The 18,955-nt window shown below is 36.4% G+C and overlaps 2 protein-coding genes and 1 pseudogene across 2 annotated transcripts; 2 read left to right on the top strand and 1 right to left on the bottom strand.

Annotated features, from left to right (window-relative positions):
- Positions 1-237: 237 nt before the first annotated feature.
- Positions 238-4,409, bottom strand: LOC123213398 (pentatricopeptide repeat-containing protein At4g39530-like). Its single transcript, XM_044632830.1, has 3 exons — positions 1,728-4,409; positions 1,014-1,249; positions 238-848 (listed from the first exon to the last, which is right to left on the bottom strand). Exon 1 carries the CDS (start codon positions 4,103-4,105, stop codon positions 2,138-2,140), a length of 1,968 nt encoding a protein of 655 aa, XP_044488765.1. The 5' UTR covers positions 4,106-4,409; the 3' UTR covers positions 238-848; positions 1,014-1,249; positions 1,728-2,137.
- A 6,734-nt stretch (positions 4,410-11,143) lies between these two features.
- Positions 11,144-12,888, top strand: LOC123212712 (annotated as a pseudogene).
- Positions 12,889-14,901: 2,013 nt separating this feature from the next.
- Positions 14,902-17,963, top strand: LOC123214694 (protein EARLY-RESPONSIVE TO DEHYDRATION 7, chloroplastic-like). The gene is made up of 4 exons (XM_044634634.1): positions 14,902-15,886; positions 16,142-16,308; positions 17,087-17,171; positions 17,616-17,963. The coding sequence occupies exons 1-4, from the start codon at positions 15,030-15,032 to the stop codon at positions 17,803-17,805; spliced, it is 1,299 nt and encodes a 432-aa protein (XP_044490569.1). The 5' UTR covers positions 14,902-15,029; the 3' UTR covers positions 17,806-17,963.
- Positions 17,964-18,955: the final 992 nt, after the last annotated feature.

The following is an 18,955-nucleotide window of genomic DNA, read 5'->3' on the forward strand; positions in this document are numbered from 1 at the left end:
TGAATGCAAGCTTGATTGTTTTGAAATGAGCTTAATTTGAAGACCTTTGAAACAAGCTTAAACTGAATTTCACACAAATTGAACCGAGCTCTTGAATCCAACTCTAAATTTAACTGAAGTTGGATTTAACGTGTTGCTACAATATCAGTGGGCAGTGCAGCAATAGTAGAAAGAAAGCAGAAACTGCAGGCAGAATAAAAAGACACAGAATGTACAGGCTTATCTTATAGGAGAATATGATTCACAAAGTTGTTAATTCGTAATTAGATATAGGAGTATCTTTCTGATACCCATTTTAGAAATATCAAGGAGATAAACAAGAGGCATAATTAACAGTACATTGAAAGAGAAACAGATATTCCCATTGGCTTTTATGCCCTTCTCTTGATCTTCAACAGGAGAGTTTGGTGGTCGTTTGATTTGTGTTGCAGGACTGGCCGGATTTGTTTGTTTGCTACCCTTCTGTGCTGCAGGGTGACTTTAGGTGGTTTCTTGGGTCGTTTTTGTTGGACCCTTGTTTCTTTTATATATATATATGTACACACACACTTTAATTAATTGAAAAAAAAAAAAAAACTACTGAGAGAGAAGCGCAATAAAGTCATAGAACACTGTAAGTATTTTTATTACTGTAGATAGCAATTGTAGACCCATGAAAGGTAACCACAAATAATTGAGGTGATGGAAAAAAATAATTGTAAAAAAAGATTCTTCTTATCCGTTTGCTTCTGCTCTTTTGGCTCTGGGACCTCTATTGTGTTTCTGCAATACTCAATTTGTTAGTACCCGTAGGTCACTTCACTGTCATCCTTATCTCAGTGTTTTGGCTTGCCTGCTGTTGTCAATTCCTGAAGTAAATGCAAAATATGACCAGGTTATAAACTTGTAATCATCTTCGTGAAATCTGGAAGGAAATTAAGTTGAGAACTCAGCTATGAGATAGCTCCTTAAAAAATATATGCTAGAATGGGTTCGGGCAAGGGTGATTAAATTCCTCACTTTCCATTGGTTACCTGTGCATTTATAGCAGCATATCCTGTGCTACACTGGACCAATAGGGATAAAATGTTTTGTCATCAGAAGAATCAAATGTAATAACAAGCAAGCAAAGTAATTCTTGGATGCTTTTTGCTCTGTCATTCAATCCTCAAATTCATCCAACAAATTTGGTCAACTGAACCATCATTCTGACACTTTCTTCGTACACCAAATAAATGCAGATGAAGGAATCCAATGGAGTCCTGTTGACCTGCAACCAAGAGATGAAGCCAGATCTCTTCGTTTAGGTTAATTGATCTGTGTAATTGGTATAAGATAGGTGATGAAACAAACGTCCACGTAAATAAGAAAGTGTCTAATCATAATTTGTTGGAAAGTAAAAAGTTAAAAAAACTCTGTAGAAGAAATCAATAACATTCTTTTAAAAGAAAGGGTCAAAAGAGAAAGCGAAGAAGCTATTCTGCCAATGATTTCAGAATACATGCATTCAACAATGCCATATTCGTCAAACACTAAAACAGAAGAAATACAATCACTTTTCATAATTCATTGTCCTGACACTCCATACAAGTTTTCTCCTTAATATGGTCCACTAAGTGGAAAACTATGTATATATGATTCTGTTTCACAAGAAATTAAATCTTTTATGTTAAGAAGACACATTGTTACATTATATTTATCTTTATCAGAACAAAGTCAGATCCATACATTTAGCTTGGAATGCCAACCTGTGTTTTGGACTTCATAACCTGCGGCAGAACTCCTGTTCTTTGACTACGGAATTGTCATATATGTGAGCCCAATATCTCTCTGACCGTATACAATGCAGGGTAGTTGCTGTAATCAATTCACCTTCACTTCGTTCATCAAGTTGACTGCCGCTTAAGGGAGCAGCCTTTCCAACTCTTTTAGTCTGAAGATACACGTTGATGAGACAACAAATAGCATCCCTGCTATTTATCCAGACTGTTTTCTTTCCTATTCTTCACTTAGAAAAATCAGAACTAGTCAAAATTTACAAAATTTCATGAAGAAAACTGCTAGATGGTGATGATCACAACTAAGAAAAACATTCAACAGTTGGGTGGATGCTATAAGATCCAATTAATTCTTCTCTACATTTAGCATGGAAGAATAATTAACCAAAGTGACAAGAATTATTATTGAGAAAAGTAATCCCTGGATTCTTAATTAATCCTTTCTTCTGTATACTCGATCTCAATGCTACTGCATCCTGAAACCTTCCAACGGAAGCATAAACTTTTGAAAGGAGTACAACTGGACCAGAATCCCCTGGGTCCAGCTCAAACACTTTACCTGCAGCAAATTCTGCCAGCTCGATATTACCATGAATCACACATCCACTAAGCAAAGCCCTCCAAATATTTGGACCTATCCCCTCCAAAAGTTTTCCAGCAAGCCCACTTGCGTCTGACAAGCGGCCTGCTCGAGCAAGCAAGTCAACTACACACCCATAATGTTCTTGGCTGGGCTTTACTTTATTTTCTTCCGCCATTTGATTAAAAATAACCAAGCCATCACTTATTAGGCCTGCATGACTACAGGCACTCAAAACACACAAGTAGGTTGCACTGTTAGGATCTTTCCCGCTCTTCTTCATCTCATGGTAGAGAGTGAGAGCAGTATCTCCCTTGCCATTGATCCCATACCCACTTATAATGGCATTCCAGGAGACTACATCTTGAAGAAAACCCATATCCTTGAAAACAATATGGGCAAGGTCCACATTTCCACACTTTGAGTATGTTGATATGAGACTATTTTGAACTGCACTGTCTCGCAAAAAGCCAGCTTCAAAAGCATAACAATGGAGCTGCTGGCAGAGCTCTAAAGCAGCAAGCTCACTGGAGGCTATGAGAGCAGTGACTAACATTATTGAATCAATGGAATAGTTCTTTTCTTGTCTCATCTTAATCAGGAGATTCAAAGCCTCTACTGCACATCCATTCTGGACATATCCTGAAACCATTGCTGTCCAGGAAACCAAACTCTTCTCGTTTGCATGATTAAACATGGCTCTTGAAGAATCTAAATCTCCGCACTTTGAATACATGTCGACGATAGAGTTTGTAAGACGAAGCTCCGATTCAAAACCACAGACAACAGCCTGTGCATGGATTTGTCTTCCTCTCTTCAAATCTCCCAAAACTGCACTAGCTGAAATCAAATTCATAATAACTACCACATCACACATGATCCTACTCTCCCTCATTTCACAAAAAATTTTCAGAGCATCACAAGGATATTCAAGGTCTACCAAAAAGCCTATCATCGACGTCCAACTGATAATATCTTTACTTTCCATCCCTCTGAAAATTTTTGTAGCAGCATCTAAATCCATCAAACGTGAATACATGTCAAGTAATGAGTTATTAACAGATATATCAAAAATAAGTCCCAACTTAACTACTAGACCATGGATGGATTCACAAAGTTTTCTTGATCCTAAAGCACCACATCCTCGAATAATTGTCAATATTGTCACAGCATTAGGCACCAAATGGAACCTCCAGAATCTGTTAAACAACAAAATGGCCTCTTCAAAAAGTTCATTGTATATAAACCCAGCAATGATTGCATTGCAAGAAACCAAACTTGGGTTCTTCAGTCCTTCAAATACTTTATAAGAATAAAATATATCTCCACATTTTGCATATGCATCAAACATTGCAGTACCAACTATTAAATCAGTTTCAAGTCCATATTTTACTACTAGCCCATGAATAGATTTCGCAAGTTCCAACTTTAGCAAGCCTGCAGTGCTAACAAGAGCACCAACCATAGTGAAAGAATTGGGCAGAAAACCCAAAAGCATCATTTGGGAAAATGATTTCATGGATTTATGGTACAACCCATTTACTGCATACCCATGAATCGCAATGGACCATGAAACTACACTCTTCTCAGGGATTTCATCGAATATGTCCTCTGCATCTTTAACCCTTCCACATTTAAAATAAGAGCTCAACAGTTTTGAGGAGTTATATCGATTGACACAAGGCACATCAGGTTTGCCTAAAGAAGTACAGAATCTACCGAATTGGAGAAAATTCACACGGGTTTTCCTAATTTTGCTTATAAACATAGAAACTCAAAAGTATTGGAGAGTGTATGAATTGTTGCCGGCAGGTGATGGATGTCAGACTACGGGTAAATTCGATATCTTTATAACGAACAGAGTGTCGGAGAATATCTTTGGAACTAGAGGCTTTTAATTTCAGATATATAAACCATAGGGGTTTCTTAATCACTTGATTTCTCTCCCACTGACCATCTGAATTACTAGCTAGCCACTGAGATGGCTCCTGATTGTTAATATGCGGGTAAGTTCTACTCCATTATTCGGACCTCTTTCAATTTTTTAATGGGTCTGCTGATGGCCTTTTTCTTCTTGGGCGCACAAGTCCATAGTCTCTTCTATTATGGAGAAGCGTGGCGATTTATGGCCATTGACTGTAAAGGTTGCTGTCCTTTGGCTACTATTTTGATACAAACTGTTAAGACAGAAGGATGACGCAAAGACGCACAGGGTAATTGAATTGAAGTGGAACGCACATGAAGGCCGTTTTGTAGATGTTAAGGAAGTACGGACACTGTCATTTTGTAGATTAAGCAAATGATGTAAAGTGTTGTCGTTTAATATACAATTTGTAAGATGTTGTTAATGCTAGGAGGAGTATAAAAATGTAAAACTTTGAGGGAATGACAGTTACGTTTTTGTTGAGCAGAATTCTCATTTCACATTCTTGTTCTTGTATTCTCTCTCTCTCTATGATATCTGATTCATTCTTCTTCTGCTTGATCAATTCTTGTTAATTAGTAAGCAATTGTATCAGTGGTATCAGACCCTCGCTGACCATGGCAGAGACACGCAATCAAGAGCTTAAAAGGGAGATTACTTAGATGATAGCCCAAGTAGTCGTTTTTGCGAAAATTCGACAACAAGGTCGGTTACAAGAAACGCAAGACAGACTGCAACAATCGATGGAGGATCTTAAGAACATTGTTAGTGGCCTGAGTATTCAACATGCAGAGGTTATGAACCAAGCGACCAATCGAAGGGATGAAGGGCATCCAAGAAACGTCCAAGAACCGAGACAACAATGGGAAAGACATGCACGTTTAGATTTTCCGCGATTTTTTGGAGATGATTTTGAGAATTGGATTATAAAAGTGGAGTGTTTCTTTGAGGTGGATGGAACGTCAACAGCTAACCGTGTCAAGATAACAACCTTGCATCTGGAGGGAAGAGCAATTCAGTGGCACCAAAGTTTCATGAAGTCTAGAAATGGGTTGGCGGTAGTTTGGGAAGAATACGTGGAAGCAATGAGAGCAAGATTCGGAAGCTATGGGTATGACGACCCTTTAGCCGATTTACGTAACCTGAAACAAGTAGGTACTCTCCAACAATACTTAGACACTTTTAAAGAGTTGTATCCAAGGGCTGGCATTAGAGAAGACCAGGCCCTCAGCTTCTTTTTATCTGGTTTAATTGATCCTCTGCAGATGCCTGTGAGGATGTTTAGACCCAAGACTTTAACTAAAGCTTACTCCCTTGCTAAGCTTCAAGAAATTACAGTATCAACACTTAGCAACCGACCTAAACCTCTAACAAGAACCCCTCAAATGTCGATGAACCAAAAACCTATAGTACCTAATTCAGTCACCAGTAATCCAATACCTAAACAGACTACGTCTTCAGGGTTATTACCAACCCCCAGTGGGCCTCAACTACCACATACGTACTCTACAAAGGCAACTACTAACAAAACCTTTGATGAGAAAAGAGCCAAAGGCCTTTGCTTCTAGTGTGATAAAAGATATACACTAAATCATAAATGTAGGAAGAAACATGCATATATGATCGAACTACAAGTGGAGACAAAAGGCAATGAAGGAATTGAGGGGGTTGAAGAGCTAAGGGAAGGAGAGTTGTTAAAAGGATATGGATTGATGCAACTGTTATTGCACGCATTGCATGGTTCACCAAGAGCAAGAACTATGAGATTAAGTGGAATGCAGGGTAAAAGAAGGTTGTACATATTAGTGGACTCAGGAAGCACACACAATTTTCTGAGTGAACAGACTGCTCACAAGCTAGGGTGTTCAATACAGCAGGTTAAAGAAGTTCAGGTGACAGTGGCCAATGGCCAAGAGCTTCAGTGTAAGGGATGGTGCAAAGGACTTAAGTTCACGGTGCAAGGACAGCTCCTTTCGGTGGACACTTATACATTACCGCTTGAGAATTATGATTTAATCCTGGGAGCTCAGTGATTAGCAAAACTTGGTGATATTACTTGGAATTTCGAGCAGCTGACAATGAGATTTGTGAATGATGGCCATTTATATTTTTTGCAAGGGGAAGGAAATAAAGGCCTCACTGTGATTGAGGAAAATCGCTTGTGTAAGCTGTTTTAGAAAGAACATCAATTAGCATCAATTCAGCTGTTATGGCCCCAACCAATCGAAGTAACGAACCATCTGTATGAAGTACAAGTTTCTGGTTCAGCAACTCAAGAAGAATGACCAGAGTTGACAATATTATTGGATCAGTATAACAGGGTTTTTGAAAAACCAAGGCAATTACCACCCTCCAGAGTTCAAGACCACAAAATTATATTGAAGGAAAGAGTACAACCAATCAATTTGAGACCTTATAGATATGACAGCCTACAGAAGGATATTATTGAGAAAATGATCAAGGAAATGTTGGAGGCAAGAGTGATAAGGAATAGTTACAACCCATACTCAAGTCCAGTGGTATTAGTGAAGAAAAAAGATGGCACTTGAAGGATGTGTATAGACTATAGGGCTCTGAATCAAGTAACAATCAAAGATAGGTACCCAATACCCTTGATAGAGGAGCTTTTGGATGAGTTATGAGGGGCAACAATCTTCTCAAAAATTGACTTGCTTGCAGGTTACTAGCAAATAAGAATGGAGGCTGGTTCAATAGACAAAACAACTTTTAAAACACATGAAGATCACTATGAGTTCATGGTTATGCCTTTCGGCTTAACCAATACCCTCTCCACCTTTCAAAATGTCTTGAATACAATCTTCAAACCTTACCTGAGAAAATTTGTTCTTGTCTTCTTTGATGATATACTGATTTACAGTAGGGACAAAACAGACCACTTAAAGCATTTGGCAAAAGTACTTCAGCTGCTCCAAGAAAATCAGCTTTATGCAAAGAGAACTAAGTGCATCTTTGGAGCCTTGAAGGTGGAGTATCTAGGTTACATCATCACGGGAGAAGGAGTAACAACTGATCCACAAAAGGTCCATGCTATTAAAGAATGACCAGTGCCCAAAACACAAAAGCAATTAAGAGGATTCTTGGGATTGGCAGGTTACTACTGTAGGTTTATCAAAAATTATGGAGTATTGGCTGGTCCCCTCACTGAACTATTAAAGAAGGATGGTTTTGCATGGTCTAATTCTGCTCAGGACTCTTTTGATACCTTGAAACATCACCTGTGCACAGTTCAAGTTCTTGCACTCCCTGATATGACACAAACCTTCCAAGTTGAAACTGATGCTTCCATGGGGGTAGAGGAGCTGTTCTCATGCAGTAAGGTCACCCAATTGCTTATATTAGCAAGACACTATCTCCACAGAACCAATTACTTTCAGTTTATGAGAGGGAAATGCTTGCCATTCTCTTTGCTTAAAAAAAATGGGAACATTATTTGAGAGGATAACATTTTGTGATCAAAACAAATCACCAAAGCTTGAAGTATTTGTTGGAGCAAAAGATGACTACACCAAAACAAGTTTGGCTAGCCAAGCTTATGCAATATGATTATGAGATTTATTACAAGAAGGGAAAAGAAAATATTGCAACTGACTCTCTTTCTCAAATCTGCAGCGAAGAATTTCATCAGGTGACTGTTGTGATCATACCTCAAGAGCTGTTGTCTAAGATTGAAGTAGCATGGCAACAAAATTCCCACTTGCAACAGATAATAACTGCTAAAGAACATAATGCAAATGCTTTTTCCAAATATGAGTGGCTCAATGGACAATTAAAGAGAAATGGAAAATTAGTAATAGCTTCAGATTCAGGTTTGCAGCACCAGCTACTATCTTTATTTCATGACTCACCCTTGGGAGGACATTCGGGTGTCATAGTCACTATGAAGAAGTTGGCCTTGATAGCATACTGGAAAGACATGTGGAAAGCTGTGAGGAATTACATAAGAGGCTGCCCCGTTTTCCAAAAGTACAAATATGAAAACATACCCACACCAAGACTCTTGCAACCTCTGCCCTTGCCAACTGGAGTATTCTATGAGATTTCCATGGATTTTATCGAAGGTCTACCTAAATCACGGGAAAAATTAGTAATTTTGGTGGTAGTGGATTGACTAACGAAATATGCTTATTTCATGGCCTTAACACATCCTTTCTCAGTTCACCAAGTTGCTCAACGTTTCCTGGACCAAGTCTACAAATTGCATGGGAATCCTACAAGCATAATCAGTGACAGAGGGACTGTTTTCTTGAGTAAATTTTGGCAAGAAATATTTAAACTGCAAGGAGTAACACTTAAGTTTTCCACAGCTTACTATCCTCAGACGGATGGCCAAACGGAAGTCGTGAATCGCTGTCTTGAACGATATCTACGTTGCATGGTAGGGGAGCTTCCAAACACGTGGCTGCATTGGTTACCCTTAGCTGAATATTGGTATAACACCAATTATCATTCTAGCATCCAGATGGCACCTTTTGAAACTCTCTATGGCTACTCTCCACCCATACATAATCCCTACTTCCCTAAAGACTCTGAAGTAACTGCAATGGATACCTTATTACGCTCTCGTGAGGATACCATACAAGTACTCCAGCGACATTTATTAAAGGCGCAACACAAAATGAAGATGATGACAAATCGTAAACGTTCAGAAAGGCAATTTAAAATTAGAGATCAAGTCTATGTGAAGCTACAACTGTATAGACAAGTCACTATGCATTCAGGCAATCAAAAGTTCCAACTACGATACTTTAGTCCATTCACTATCTTAGACAAAGTGGGTGCAATAGTATATTGACTACAACTACCGATTAATGCAGTGATTCATGATGTTTTCCATGTTTCCCTCTTATGACCTGCTTACTCTCGAGTTGTTGTTTCTCTTACCTTACCTCCACAGTTTACCCCGCAACGCTGGCCTCAGTGCATTCTTGATAGGAAAATGGTTCGTAGGCACAACACTCCAACTGTTAAGCTATTAATCCAATGGCAAAATGAAACACCTGAAACTGCTACTTGGGAGTTTGCTGATACCATCCGTAACCAATTCCCTTCTTTTTCCCTTGAGGATAAGGAAATCGAGGGGGGAGTATTTGATACAAACTGTTAAGACAGAAGGATGACGCAAAGAAGCACAAGGTAATTGAATTGAAGTGGAACACACATGAAGGTCGTTTTGTAGATGTTGAGGAAGTACGGACGCTGTCGTTTTGTAGATTAAACAAATGATGTAAAGCGTTGTCGTTTAGCATACAATTTGTAAGACATCGTTAATGCTAGGAGGAGTATACAAATGTAAAACTTGGAAAGAATGACAGTTATGTTTTTGTTGAGCAGAATTCTCATTTCACATTCTTGTTCTTGTATTCTCTCTCTCTCTCTTTATGATATCTGATTCATTCTTCTTTTTCTTGATCAATTCTTGTTAATTAGTAAGCAATTACATCATATTTTCATCATTTGTTTCACTATAGGTGATAGACAGTGAGATTACTCCTCAGAAAAAGATATAATCCGAGTGAAAATGTATTGTTGGCTGGTGCACATCAAAGAGCCCCATTTTTGGAACGCTACCTGCATTAATAAGATGTTGATAGCATAGTCGTTGTTGACTATAATCAAAGATCATTTCTTTTGTAAGAACTTATAACTTTACCTTTTGTTCTTGAACGCTTAGTTGGATAATGCTCGAGAAAGGTAATTGAAATGAGACTCAGATCTTGCCTCATAGGCATATTGATCTTGGACATGTCTGGAGTCTCCTCTAATGTATGACCCTCCAAATGTCGTCTTCATCACATTGAGTTCCTCTTAAGGCTCTTTTCGCAGTTTTGTCCGAATGGCTTGTTGTTTGGTAGGTCAGGTTGCCTACAAATTCCTTTAGATGATTTCACTTTATGAAGTCATCGGTAATACTCACATGCATGTAGCCGCTGCTAACATGTCAAACAAAATCTGTTTACTTCTCATGCCAAAATCATAAGGTGTGTTAATTATCAAAAATTTAAATATTTAATTATTTATTAAAATATTTAATAAAACAAAGATAAAATTATTATTTATTAAAATATTTAATAAAACTAAAAATTTATCATATTTCTCTTTTAAAGTTTTTTTAACACATTATCGGTAGTAAGATACAATGACATTTTTTCTCCCTCTTAATTTCTCTCTTAATCACGTTTTATTTTTTATCGTTATCAATTGTTTTCTCTCTCATTGGCCAATACACAATAAGATCAAGATCTCTTTGTTATACTATTATATGATGGTCAATGAGAGAGCGAATGACTGATGACCAATTATTGTTAGAGAGGAGAGAAAACCTTGGATAAGGGAAGGTGTGGAGGGGGGGGGGGAGGGGGAGAATTGTTTATCTGTAACCTTTGGGTGGTGTGATGAATTTATAATTTTTAAAAATAATTTTATTAAATAATAATTTTATCATTTACAATAATAATAAAATTTAATGGATAGATAAATAGTTAAATTTTTAATAATTTTAAGATGAAAAGTTGTGCTTCAATCAAACCTTGGTGGGAAATATTCATTTGGCCTTAATTTAATAACAAAAATTCAAGTATCGTTAATGAACAGTTAAATTTTGCTCTATTATAAAATTCTCTCCAAAAGATTTTTGTTATTTGGTTTGGAAATTTGTTAACTCTTACGCTTCACAGAAAATACAATCTCGGTTCAACCAAAGACTGACAACAGTTCTTCAAAACAACCAATCGCTGGGCTGTTAAACTTGATCCCCCGCTTTTACTTCCCTCAAGTTAAATAACAAGAAAACTACCCTCTGGATTTCTGTTCTTCATTGTCTTGCTAGAAACTAATAACAAATCTTCATTTTGATTTATAAATATGTCGTCTTCAAAAGCTCCCTCAAATTATCTTTAACCACGAGTAATTCTATCAAACTTAGAAGCTGTTTTTGTATCTACTTCTTCATTTTCTTTGTACCCTTCAATTGACATGGCACATGTAGCGGAGAAGCACATCCCGGAGGACGACGCCTGTTCACAAACAATAAACATTCCACCTTCTGAGAATCTTCTTGTCAGGATACCAGGTGCCATAGTTCATCTTATTGAAAGAGAGCACAGCGTTGAACTGGCTTCCGGTGAGCTCAGCATTGTGAGTCTTTCACAAGGTGATAATGTTTTGGCTGTTTTTGCACGTATAGGGGATGAAATTCATTGGCCTTTAGCAAAACATGAGCCTGCAGTGAAGCTTGACGAGTCTCACTATTTCTTCACTCTTCGTGTACCTGATCAAGACCATTATGAGTTGTTGAATTATGGTTTAACAATTGCCACCAAAGGACAAGGTGATTTGTTGAAAGAATTGGATAGTGTTTTAGAAACTTACAGTTGTTTTTCGGTTGAGAAAGTTAGGGATATGGAGAGCTGGGAGGTGGTGGCAAGTGAGATGTCACCAGAGGAGTTGAAGTCAGAAGATAATAAGGAGTATATGGAGAAAAACTCGGCAGCTTATTGGACTACTTTGGCTCCGAATGTTGAGGACTATAGTGGGACTTTTGCAAGGATGATTGCAGCAGGATCAGGGAAGTTGATTAAGGGCATTATGTGGTGTGGCGATTTGACAGTGGATAGGTTGAATTGGGGAAATGAGTTCTTGAGGAAGAGGATGAAACCAGGTTCAAAATCTGAGATTAGCCCTTCTACTATCAAGAGGATTAAAAGGTTTGGCTTATATATTTTTAACATCCTGCTTGATGTTACTTTTGTTTCATTCGATTCCAATTTGCTGGTACCAATTTGTGTGTCAGTGCAATGTAGAATACAGTCTTTGGCTTCTAGTGTTAGTTATGTACCTATGCAGGGTTAAGAAGATAACAAAAATGTCCAAGAAGGCCACCACTAGAATTCTTTCTGGGGTCGTCAAAGTGACCGGATTCATGACGAATTCAATTGTCAACTCTAAAGTTGGAAAGAAATTCTTTAGCCTTCTGCCTGGAGAATTTGTCCTCGCTACTTTGGACGGATTCGGTGAGTTATTTTCAAACTCAAATTTTTTCATTATGCCTTGGCTTGTATATGATGCCATTGTGTGACCTTTAAGATTAATTATGCTTTGTAGTTGCTGCTGATGTTGTTGTTCAATCATTTTTGCTTGTGCAGACAAGGTCATTAATGCAGTTGAAGTTGCTGGAAAGAATGTTATGTCGACTACATCAGAAGTAACAACTGGACTTGTTTCAGAGAAGTACATCTCTAATCTTACAATGTGTAAACAAGCTAGGATGTAGTTTTTGATGCCAAATTTTGAACAAATATTTCTGTGAACCTAGTTTGATCATATTGTTTCTGATTATAGGTATGGAGAGGAAGCAGCAAAGGCAACCAGTGAAGGGCTACATGCTGCAGGAGATGTAATTGGCTCTGCTTGGACTATTTTCAAGATAAAAAAGGCAGTCGATCCGATGACCATGTTAAAACCCACAATCATTGCAAAAGCTACTGGAAAAGCAAATTATGTAGAATTGAAGGCAAAACAACAAGAGTAATAGCAGCTGATATATTTCTATATTGGGTTGCCCTTTATGTGCCTTTGTCTGATAGCAAGAGTGGTTTAAAGATTTTATTCGGATTCATTTCTCTGGTTTTTATCTTTCTTTAATGGTTGGGCTTTTGCCTTTAAGTTGGCAATAATTGTAGATGTATGCACACAATTCCATTTGAAGGGCTTAAAGTTATCCAATGTAGGCTTTTATATATCAAATCAAAGCCCTGCCTGTCTAGTTTCTAGTGGTCCAAACTTTTTACTGATTGGAGTTTTCTGTAGAAAGTTACTGCCTTTTTATTATACACTGTTCAGTTTACCTGAAAATTGCCAAAAGTGTGCCTTTTGATACTTACTTCCTCTTAATATGCGATGTATTTACGTTTTCTGGAATTTTAGAAAAGCCAAACGCTCAAGAATTCATATCAATTTGAGTCTGGAATGATCTATCTCGGTGTATAAATGCCCATGTACTCAAACTTTGAAAGGCAAGCCACTTGAGTTGTGACTTCTTCCTTCTTTCTTTCTTTGAGAGCTAATGTGTTCTTTCTCATTCTTTCTTTATTTACTGATTTAAGAAAAAAAAAGTTAAAATGTTAAATTTGAAAATTTAAATATTTGAATATTAATTATTCAAAAATAAAAACAATTTATAATGGTATAGGTAAAGTTTTTCAATTTAACATAATGTCCACTTTCAAGATGCAACAGTATAAATTTGGAAGGGAAAAGTGAAGTATTACATGGAGTAAAGATTTTGGGGGAATTTGGGAAATACTTGGACTAAACAGCAATTTAAAAAAATTGAGGTTCGGCCTATTTGAGAAATTTCCATTTTTTTTTTCCCCAATTTTTCCAAGTCCACCCCTGCGTGCACGCCATTTTTCCACCAAAGCAAACAAGGCTTGTAAAGACAGCTTTCTTGCATGTTGACTTGGAGGAAGAAATTTACATGAGTCAACGTATGAGGTTTATTTGTGAAGGAAACATTTAACATGCCAAATCGAATTACGTATATCCTATAAATATTAAGTATAGTGTATTTAACGTTGCATTTATGATGAAACCATCTGAATACGGTATGAGATATTGACGTAAGTCATTTTTACTATTTCATTTATCCAAGTACTATAATCTTTGAAAAAGAGAAACTATTATACATTTGGTTTTATGTGTATGGTTATGAGAGAAGAAGAGCAAAATCTTCTCCATAAACAATAAAACACATTATTTTTTTTGAAGACACAGTTTGAATATTTAAATAAGAATCTAATTGTTATCATACCCATTACTCTTTGACAATTAAGTAAATCGGATCAGATCGATTCAATATGGGTGGACATATATCTAATAATTTTCAAAGAAAAGAAAGATCTTATGTGTAAACTAAATCTAAATAAGAAATTGAAGAAATAATGCACGTTCCATATGCTAGTGTTGTCGAGAGTCTTAACGTTTGTCTATAGTTTGCATGCAACTAAATATTGCCCAAGCCATTGGAGTGTTAAGTCATCACATGTCCAATCCTGATGAAGAGTATTGGATGGAATCTACTTAAAGTATCTTTGTTGAACTTTAAATTTCGTGTTTTCTTCTAAAAGCATGAAAAATGCTATGATTTTAGAGTTATATCGATTGATGCAAGAAACATTAGAATTGTAAAATTAAAATGAATTACAAAATCTAATTACGCTTTTAAACATAGAAGCTAACGTCTTAGAGAGTGTATGAGATGTTGATAGCGGATGATGGATGTGATAGAGCGATGGTGAATTTGACAAGTTTATAATGCATAGGGGCATTGGAGAAGTCCTTGGAACTAGAGGGTTTGGTCAAATACACGATGGGAATATGCGTATTTGGAAAAAAAGTAAATTCAAAAGAAAAAGTAGATTTCTTTTATGCTAAGTTTAGAATAGAATTAAATTTCTAGTTAGAAATTCAGGTTTGCTTTTCTCAGAAATTAAGATGGAAAACCACCAAGTGTTACGCGGCAACTTCTTCTCCTGTCACGTAATTATTTTATTTTTAATTATTTAATTATATAATAAATCGTTATTTCTACACGAAATTCAATAAATAACGCTTCTCTTCAACGACACCGACACGGTTTTCATCCTCCATTTCCTTCAAGCAAAGATAGCTACCACCTTATTTATCCCTTTGTGCTTTTATTCTAAATTGTCTTCTTAGAAAAGAAAAATAACAAAATCGTCAGATTGATATGTCTTCTCCAAATTCTACTTCAAATTCTCTCTACCCAGAAGTGATTCTTTCAAACCCGGAAGCTGCTTCTGCTTCTGCCTCTATCGCAACTCCTGCTTCATCTTCTTTGTACCCATCAGTTGACATGACAGACGTAGCGGAGAAGCTCTTCCCAGAGAACGACGCCGTTTCGCAAACTACAAACGTTCAACCGTCTGAGAATCTTCTTGTCAATATACCTGGGGCCATAGTTCATCTTATTGAAAGAGAGCAGAGTGTTGAACTGGCTTCTGGTGAACTCAGCATAGTCAGTCTTTCGCAAGGTGATAATGTTTTGGCTGTTTTTGCACGTATAGGGGATGAAATTCAATGGCCTTTGGCAAAAGATGAGCCTGCAGTGAAGCTTGATGAGTCTCACTATTTCTTCACTCTTCGTGTACCCGATCAAGACAATTATGAGTTGTTGAATTACGGGTTAACGATTGCCACCAAAGGGCAAGCTCACTTATTGAAAGAGTTGGATCGAGTTTTAGAGACTTACAGTTGTTTTTCGGTTCAGAAAGTGAGGAACATGGAGAGTTGGGAGGTGGTGGCAAGGGAGATGTCACCAGAGGAGTTGAATTCAGAAAATAATAAGGAGTATATGGAGAAAAACTCGGCAGCTTATTGGACTACTTTGGCTCCGAATGTTGAGGACTATAGTGGGACTTTTGCGAGGATGATTGCGGCAGGCTCCGGGCATTTGATTAAGGGTATTTTGTGGTGTGGCGATTTGACTGTGGATAGGTTGAATTGGGGGAATGAGTTTTTGAGGAAAAGGATGGGACCGGTTTCAAAATCTGAGATCAGTCCTGCCACAATCAACAGGATTAAAAGGTTTATTTATTTATTTATTTTGTTTAGATCATGCTTGATGGTTCTGTTTTCTTCAGCCTTGTCTTTGAATAGTTTCTTAGTTTATTTTTTTATTCATTTGTTAAAATTTTGAGTTCCCTTGAAAGGAATTTTTCCCATTTGTTGGTGCCAATTTTTCTGTCTGCCTGTTGCTTGATAGCTGTTCTAGTGGGTCTATTAGTGGAATGTAGAATACTGGGGATTTTAGCCCCTAATCTCTGTTCTGGACCTACGCAGGGTTAAGCAGTTGACAAAGATGTCGGAGAAAGTGACCAATGGAATTCTTTCTGGGGTTGTCAAAGTGTCCGGATTCTTCACAAGTTCAATTGTGAACTCTAAAGTCGGCAAGAAATTTTTTAGCCTTCTGCCAGGAGAACTTGTCCTTGCTACCTTGGACGGATTTAGTGAGTTGTTCTTCTCGAACTCAATGTTTTTGTATGTGCCTTGGCATGCATATCCTTTGTTTTTAAGTATATGGTCCTTCTATATCCATTAATTAAAGTTCTATTGTGGTCATTGTGTGCCATTTTGTGATCTGAATTATTAGTAAAATGTTTACAGTATATCTTACCAGAGGTTCTGTTGTCAATATATTTTAAAGATAGGTTCTAGATACAAAAAGAGCATACACAGAAGAGTAAATTAACTTGTTATGCTGTTCTTTGACCCAATTAAATTGGACGCATGGAATATTTTGTGTTGTACTTGTTATCGTTGTGTTAGGTGCCAACCAGTAAGCCATGACTAATTGGTAGTTAGATGACTAACATATTTTTCACTTTTTGAGTGAAGACCTCTTTACATGTACCTTCTTTAGCAGATTGTTATAAATTGAATCTTCTCATTGTTTAGCAGTTTAGAAACCATAATTGTCCATGCTTCTTCTGGTGTTGTCTTATTATTACCCAGTGTAAACAGTAGCTCTAAAGGTTGAATGTGCTATAAGTGTTGCGTAATGTTCAAATTTAAGGCTAGAAATATGAACGGTGAGGTTGGGGCTACAAGTTACATAATGCTAAAAAATGGCCTGTAAAGTAGCAGAAATAACTGTTCACAACCAGTCCAGCTTGTAGGGAGATAGTTTATTGTTTCCACAGCTCCTCTCAAGATTGTGTAGATGTAACATTTATCATGCTTTGTACCTGATGCTCATGTAATTGTTCGTTATGTGTGCATATGCAGATAAGGTCTGTGATGCAGTTGAACTTGCCGGAAAAAATGTCATGTTGACTACATCAGTTGTGACAACTGGGCTTGTTTCAGAGAGGTATATCTCAAATCTCCATCTAGTTATTTAATTGATGCTTCATTACATCATCACCACTTTGATTGTTGCTACTATCACTAGGAGCTTGTTTGAATAATCAATCATTATTGGAAGGAGGCATTGAACTCTTGAAGTTTGTGGTGTCATGTTCTGCCTTATTACTGGTTCTGTTGCTTTGAGATGAAGTTTCTGTTAAGATGGTTTTTTCACTTGAAGGAATCTGTCCAGACCTGACCTTGAATACAGTTTTCTAATTTAATCCTCGTGTTTATGCTTAGCCTCAAAGAGGAAGCCAATTTCATATCCTATAATGTCAAAGCAGAGAGTGATGTAGATTGGGATGCCAAATATTTGAACAAATATATTTTCTGGGTCTAGTTTTCATAATTTTTCATGTAAGCTATTTTTCATGGGCAAGTTTGATCATATTGTTTCTCATTTCAGGTATGGGGAGGAAGCGGCAAAGGCAACCAATGAAGGGCTAGATGCAGCAGGACATGTAATTGGCGCTGCTTGGGCTGTTTTCAAGGTAAGAAAGGCACTCAATCCCGCAAGCGCATTCAAACCCACAACCCTTGCAAAAGCTGCCGCAAAATCAAAATATGCCGAATTGAAAGAAAAACAACAGAAGTAATAGGGGCTACCCTTTGTTTACCATTGTTTATGACAGCAAGAATGGTTTAAGATTTCTGCTAGTATTCATTAAGAAAGGTTTTTCCTTTTTGACCTTTTCGCAGCAGTTTGGTTTGTGATATAAGAAAATTATCTTAATAATCTAGTTTTTATTACTTATATTATCTTATTTAGTTTTTTAATAATAAAATATTATAATAATTTTATATTACTAATAATTATGTGACAGATAATATATGTGATAATCTGATTACTACAATCATCTTAAGAATTAAAAAATTATTATTTTATATTATTAATGATTATATAACAAATAATATAGGTGATAATTTGATTAACATCTTCATCTTATAAATTAAAATATTACTAAATCTGAATTGATAATGTTACAATTTCTTGTTTCTTTGAACTCCAAGAAATTGCTCCAAAACCAAGGTTGAAAATCATTAAAATATGTCCAATCATTATCAGTAAAACTAGTTTATCTGAAATCTGATAAATGCCAAATTCCAGCCTCAACTGTGTCTGCAGCATATCTCAATATTCTCTTGCCAATCCTAAGATGGTATTTGATTGGATTGTGCTTAATTCTAGGCACTACCCAACAAGAAGAGTATTGTATGGCCTTGTAAGGCATAAATAATTTAAACCATCAATAAGTCTTCTAAAGTAATTTACACTAGTTGTTTAAGTACTATCATCAACATTCAACTTTTCATTCTTATTTATTTATGGGTGTAGCTACCATTTTGTACTTCATTATATTAAATCTTTTCAAAAGTTCTGTTGCATATTTTCTTTATGAGATAAAAATTTTATTTTTAGCTCGTTTTACCTTAACGACCAAGAAAATAATGTAATAAATACAAATCCGACATTTCAAATTTCCTTATCATACAAGATTTAAACTCTTTCACAATAGGCTCACATGATATCACATGTATCATATCATCGCAAACTATCAAAAAATCATTTTTATATTCATTCATAAAAATAGAAAGTTCACTCATTACTACTAGTATAATTATTATCATTATTATTAGTAAAAGGAAATAAAAATAAATAATTTTGTATATAATTTATATATTTAAAAAATTAAATTTTAAATTTAAAGTCATATGATAATTTTAAAAACAATATAATATAAATAA

Source organism: Mangifera indica, chromosome 4 (assembly GCF_011075055.1).
Source record: "Mangifera indica cultivar Alphonso chromosome 4, CATAS_Mindica_2.1, whole genome shotgun sequence".
NCBI lineage: Eukaryota > Viridiplantae > Streptophyta > Magnoliopsida > Sapindales > Anacardiaceae > Mangifera > Mangifera indica.